The sequence below is a fragment of the Juglans regia genome, chromosome 6 (assembly GCF_001411555.2).
Source record: "Juglans regia cultivar Chandler chromosome 6, Walnut 2.0, whole genome shotgun sequence".
Classification (NCBI taxonomy): domain Eukaryota; kingdom Viridiplantae; phylum Streptophyta; class Magnoliopsida; order Fagales; family Juglandaceae; genus Juglans; species Juglans regia.
In genome coordinates this window covers 2184542-2190116 of record NC_049906.1, presented here as the reverse complement: position 1 = coordinate 2190116, position 5575 = coordinate 2184542, and the positions used below count along the sequence as shown (strand labels likewise).

The following is a 5575-nucleotide window of genomic DNA, read 5'->3' as shown; positions in this document are numbered from 1 at the left end:
TAATTTCTAGAAAACGATTTTTAACAAAATAGTCTTAAGAGGAAGAAGAGATCATATATACAAAATATCACAATCTAATCGTCATCAGTGATGTGTGCATATATATTGCCAAATAAACAGCTGGTAGAAAGATCATTAAAATTAAGTAGAAAACAAGAAGATGATGATTCCATTTTTAAGAGAAAAAAACAAAGAGGAAGAAGACTTTATTGTTTTTAAGAAAATGATGTTAAGAATAAAAAAGAGAATATCGCAATCTTTCATTATCATCCGTAATAAAGTACTCAAACAAATTACGTGGTCATAAGAACACAGAGTTGAATTACTTATTTTTTAGAGAAGTCAGGAAGTATTTTTATAATTTATTTATTTTTTGTACGACTGCATGCAGGACCGTACCCAAGCTTCTTGTCATCTAAATTATAATTGTAGTCCTTATTATATTTCCACTATTCTGGATGAAAACTACATTATTGTCCTGAATGATAGTAAAGAATCTTGATGTACGTTGACTAATTTATTTACTCAAACTACAGATCAATCAGGAGTTGCATGGAATGATCAAAAGACTAGCTATGAGCTAGAAGACTCGTTCTCTGCAACAAGATTTCCATTTTCTTATCCGTTTGTTTCGCAGCTCATTCAAGTTCTAGTTTCTGCATCTAAGCTAGCTGCTGAAACAACTTAGTATCTCTCTTTTGGTTGAATAGAATTGTCATTCATCCCAAAAAAGCAATAATGGTTCCGATATTTCTCTCTTTTCTTTTGATTATTGGATTTTCTGCTGCAATTGCCCAACAAAGAAATTCAAGCATTCTTAGTCTGGGCTCTTCCCTCTCTCCGAACACCAATCCATATTGGTTATCACGTTCTGGTCAGTTTGCTTTTGGCTTCTACCAGAAAGATGATGGCTTTGCCATAGGCATCTGGTTGGAAAAAATTCAGCAAAAAACAGTCGTATGGACAGCTAACCGGGACAACCCGCCGCTTTCAAGAAATGTCACTTTGCGTCTGACAAATGATGGCAGATTTGTCTTTGAACTAGAACAAGGCCAACAGACAGTTCTAAATGATGCTCTGAAGCCCGCTAACTCAGCTTCCATGCTCGATACTGGAAACTTTGTCCTCTACAATTCAGACTCAACCATCGTATGGCAGACTTTTGATTCTCCAACAGACACTATTTTACCTGGTCAACCTCTCTTCAAGGGGAACGAGCTTGTCTCCAGCATCTCTGAGACAAATCATGCAAGTGGAAACTTTCGACTGACAATGCAGGAGGATGGGAACCTGGTGCAATACCCATCATTCATTCCACGTAAATCAGAGTATGCTTACTGGGCTTCAAATACACGCGGAGCTGGAGAGTCTCTATCTCTTGATGGTAATGGTCAGCTTTTCATACTTAATTCAACCGGCTTCAATATCAAGAATTTAAACGCCCAAAGAAACCAGTCTTACAATTTTCCTTTATATCGTTTAACATTGGATTTTGACGGAATATTGCGGTTATATTCTCATGGCTTGAATCAAGATGATGATGATTGGTCAATTGAATGGTCAGCTTCGAGCAGTAGATGTGATCCTATCGGTCTCTGTGGCCTAAATGCTTATTGTACTGTACAGGAACAAAAAGCTGTATGTACATGCCCTCCAGGTTTTGATTTCTTAGACCGAGGACAACATAATTTGGGCTGCACGAGAAGTTCCCGCACAGATGGTTGCACGAGCAAGAATGGAGAAACAGTTTATATTCTTCAGGAATTGGAAAGTGTTGAATGGGAAGACAACCCCTATTCTACTTTGTCATTGACCAAAACTAATTGCAGAGAGAATTGCTTGAAAGACTGCGAATGTGTAGCCGCGCTATTCAAAGATGAGGAGTGCAGAAAACAGAAGTTTCCGCTAAGATTCGGGAGAGAACAACGAGGTAATTCTGGTACTACCATAATTAAGGTGATATTTGGGAGTTCCGAAGCAACCCAGGTAAGCAGGGGAAGAATGAAACAACTGGGGATGGGCGTCTTAATTGGCAGTTCTCCACTTTTAATTGTGATAGCTCTTTCTGCATTTCTGATCTTGCGATACCGTCGTTGGTCGTACAAAAATGTTATGTCCGAAGTTAATGAAGGATTTATTGAGGATGTCTCTCTACGAGCATTTACTTACAGTCAACTCGAAGTTGCAACGAATGGCTTTGTCGAACAACTGGGAAGGGGCTCTTTTGGGACAGTTTTCAAGGGCGTTTTGTCAAATGGGCAGAGGAAAATTGCTGTCAAAAGACTTGAAAAAGTTGTGGCTGAAGGAGACGTAGAATTCAGGAACGAGATGAGGTCCATTGGAAGAACCCACCATAGAAACCTAGTCCAACTACTAGGTTACTGCCATGATGATTCGAATAGGCTTTTGGTTTACGAGTATATGAGCAATGGAACACTTTCTAACTACATTTTCAAATCCCAAATAAAGCCAAACTGGGAAGAAAGAATTAAAATCTCTTTGAATATTGCTAGAGGGATCCACTACTTACACGAAGAATGCGAAACTCACATCATCCATTGTGACCTCAATCCCAACAACATATTAATGGATGAGCATGGGTGTGCAAAAATTGCAGATTTTGGATTGGCAAAGCTATTGATGCCAGACCATTCCAGGACTATAACTGGGATAAGAGGAACAAGAGGGTATGTTGCCCCTGAGTGGCACAAGAACTTGCCCATCACAGTAAAAGCAGATGTGTATAGTTTTGGAGTTGTGTTCTTGGTCATTATATGCTGTCGCAAGAGCATTGACATCAATGCTCCTGAAGAAGAGGCAATTCTTGTCAATTGGATCTATGATTGTTTCAAGACCAATAAAATAAGCAAGCTGGTACCTGAAGAAGTTGATCAGCAAAGCTTGGAGAGGATGATCAAAATTGGATTGTGGTGCATAGAAGAAGACCCAGCAGCTCGCCCTCCAATTAAGAGGGTGGTTCAGATGTTGGAAGGTACTGTAGAGATACCTGAACCTTCATGCGCTTGATCTTCATTTGAGCATTAGTTCTTCATTACTCAAGAGAGTGAAGTATTTCTTTTTTCCCCCATAATTTTCCCCCCCATAAAACTCAGATTTGTAATTGGCATGGATTTAAAGAAGTTCAAGTTGTTGTTACAATCAAGCTAGTGCAGCCTTCCATGTTGATTATCGTTTTATTCCATTATGCTGCATGCCCTATCTCCTCGTTCACTTTCTAATATTATGTGCTCACTTTACTTTCTAATATGAAGTTAAGCCCTATCTTGAGGGTAGAGAAATGATATTTGTAGTTGTCGAGTGTACAAACGTCATACAATTCTTATGAAAAATGTGAGTAAATATATGACTCACGTGAAAAAAAAAATAAAAAATAAAAGTAGATCTCACTTTTTTTCAAACCAATTACGCGACGTTTATATACTTAATTACGACTGTTAGTAGAGTTACTATTGAGGGTATAGCGTTGCAGAACTTATTACTATATACTAATATAGGGAAATTTTAAAAAAATAATGATAATCCCGGCCTCAATGATATTTGGCCCATTTTTTTTTTATTATAATTTTGACTAATTTACAAAGTTTTGCTCACGTGATTGGAATGCATTACGCCATGAATACGGCCGTGCAAGTGCCCCTCGATCTGCTCCATGAATTCCAACCTCTGACGTTGGTGCCATTTCTACTGGATGTGATTTAACAAAGAGATACTGAATGTGTTGGACTTCTAAAAATGAAATAGTAAATTGGTAAGTAAATGATCGCAACCATTGAGTGCATATGCTGGTGTTGTAATTATAGGAGAATACTGAGGTGGCTCTACTAGAGTACATAAATGTTTTAAATAATAAATAATTCTTCTCGTTGGTCACTATTCACTACCTCATATTCTATAAAAAAAAAAAAAAAAACTGTTAAGTGTGGGGCCAGGTGTGCAGATAAATAGTGGCTGATGTATAATAAATCCCTTAGAAAAATATATGGATAGTTGATTGTAATAACTAAGAAAAAAAATTTGGATAATTTTTTGACCATTTCTATATTGCATTTTTTAAAGTCTTTACTAATTTGGGATTAAAAGAACGGTTACATTGATATTTTTTTGCTAATTTTGGAGGTGATTGTTAGAAGAGTAATGATACTCGAATAACTCTTTTTATAATCTCTTATACAACCATGTTTTAAAATGAGGGTATTAATTAGAGACATTTTAGTGCAAAATACATTGTCTTGAGAAATAATATTTGCAGTCATAGGATATATATGTCTTGCACATTCCCTTTGAAAAAAATAAATAAATATGAGACCCATATGATAAAATCATTTTTAATGGTGGACTGGCCCCACTCTTTTGCAAAGGAGTGCACCACCTTGTACGTACACCCTATGACTGTATTTAACATTACTCGATTGTGCCACGTAAGTGATTCTTGAATGCCAAAATTACACCCATTTTAGACAGGGTAATAATATACTTACGTTTTTCCTTATAATTTATTTTCAATCAACCAATAGATTCATGCCGCTTTATTAAAAATAAATTTTAATATTACAAAATTACCCTAAATTTTACGTAGAGTTGTAAAGTAATTGAAAAATAATTTTAAGTCGATCATTGAAAATGCTTCCCGTTTGTCTGTCTCTCCTTTTAAACGCTCTTAAAACCATGACTAACTAACTTCTAGATCTTCATTTCTAATATATATATATATATATATATATATATATGTGTGTGTGTGTGTGTGTGTGTGTAACGCGCCGACCCCGAAGGTCTAGGGAGTTAACTACTGTTATCTGATAATTAACTCTAATAATGCTAATATCTTTCCAAAATCCAAATATATATACTTCTAATAGCTCCAAATCAAACATAAATACTTCTAATTTAATTAACCACATATACTCATATATGAGATTCTCAATATAGTAATCCAACTAAAATAGATCAACTTCTCTACATGTCTCCAATATTATAATAGAATGAAATAGAATTTACATAAGTCTCCTTATAACATCTAAACATACTGAAATCAATCTACTAAATAAATAATCCACCAACGGCACTAGTACCCTGAGGTACCCAACTACTATCCACAGATAATTTTGCCAACAAACTCTATTACTGATCCTCAGCTAAATCATCAAAGTCATTTGAAAATATTGTGAAGATAAATGAGTGAGTTATCAACAACTCAGAAAACATATGAAATATACTAGTATGTAAACATGAGCAATTACAAAGTTTGGTATGCAAAATAAAATATTTACTTTCAAAATGCAGAAACAATATATTTACTTTCAGAATGCATAAACCAAAACTTGTTACAAAACATTAGAGTTAAACTTCCAGAAAACTTTATGTTTCAACAATCTTTTGGCATATCATAAACTGAAACATCATTTTCGTATTATATCGGAGCATCGCATCGGACTGATACCATGTTTAACCCTCGTAGTAGGGTTATAAGCCACCATTATACTCGTGGTTGAGCCGTATACCATGTTTCACCCCCGGGATAGGGTTATAAACCACCATTATACTCGTGGCTGCGCCG

The 5575-nt window shown here is 35.7% G+C and overlaps 1 protein-coding gene across 1 annotated transcript; it reads left to right on the top strand.

The window, feature by feature from the left end:
• Positions 1-666: 666 nt before the first annotated feature.
• LOC108984956 (G-type lectin S-receptor-like serine/threonine-protein kinase LECRK3) lies at positions 667-3090 on the top strand. Its single transcript, XM_018957068.2, has one exon. The coding sequence runs from the start codon at positions 739-741 to the stop codon at positions 3025-3027; it is 2289 nt and encodes a 762-aa protein (XP_018812613.2). The 5' UTR covers positions 667-738; the 3' UTR covers positions 3028-3090.
• The last annotated feature ends 2485 nt before the right edge of the window (positions 3091-5575 follow it).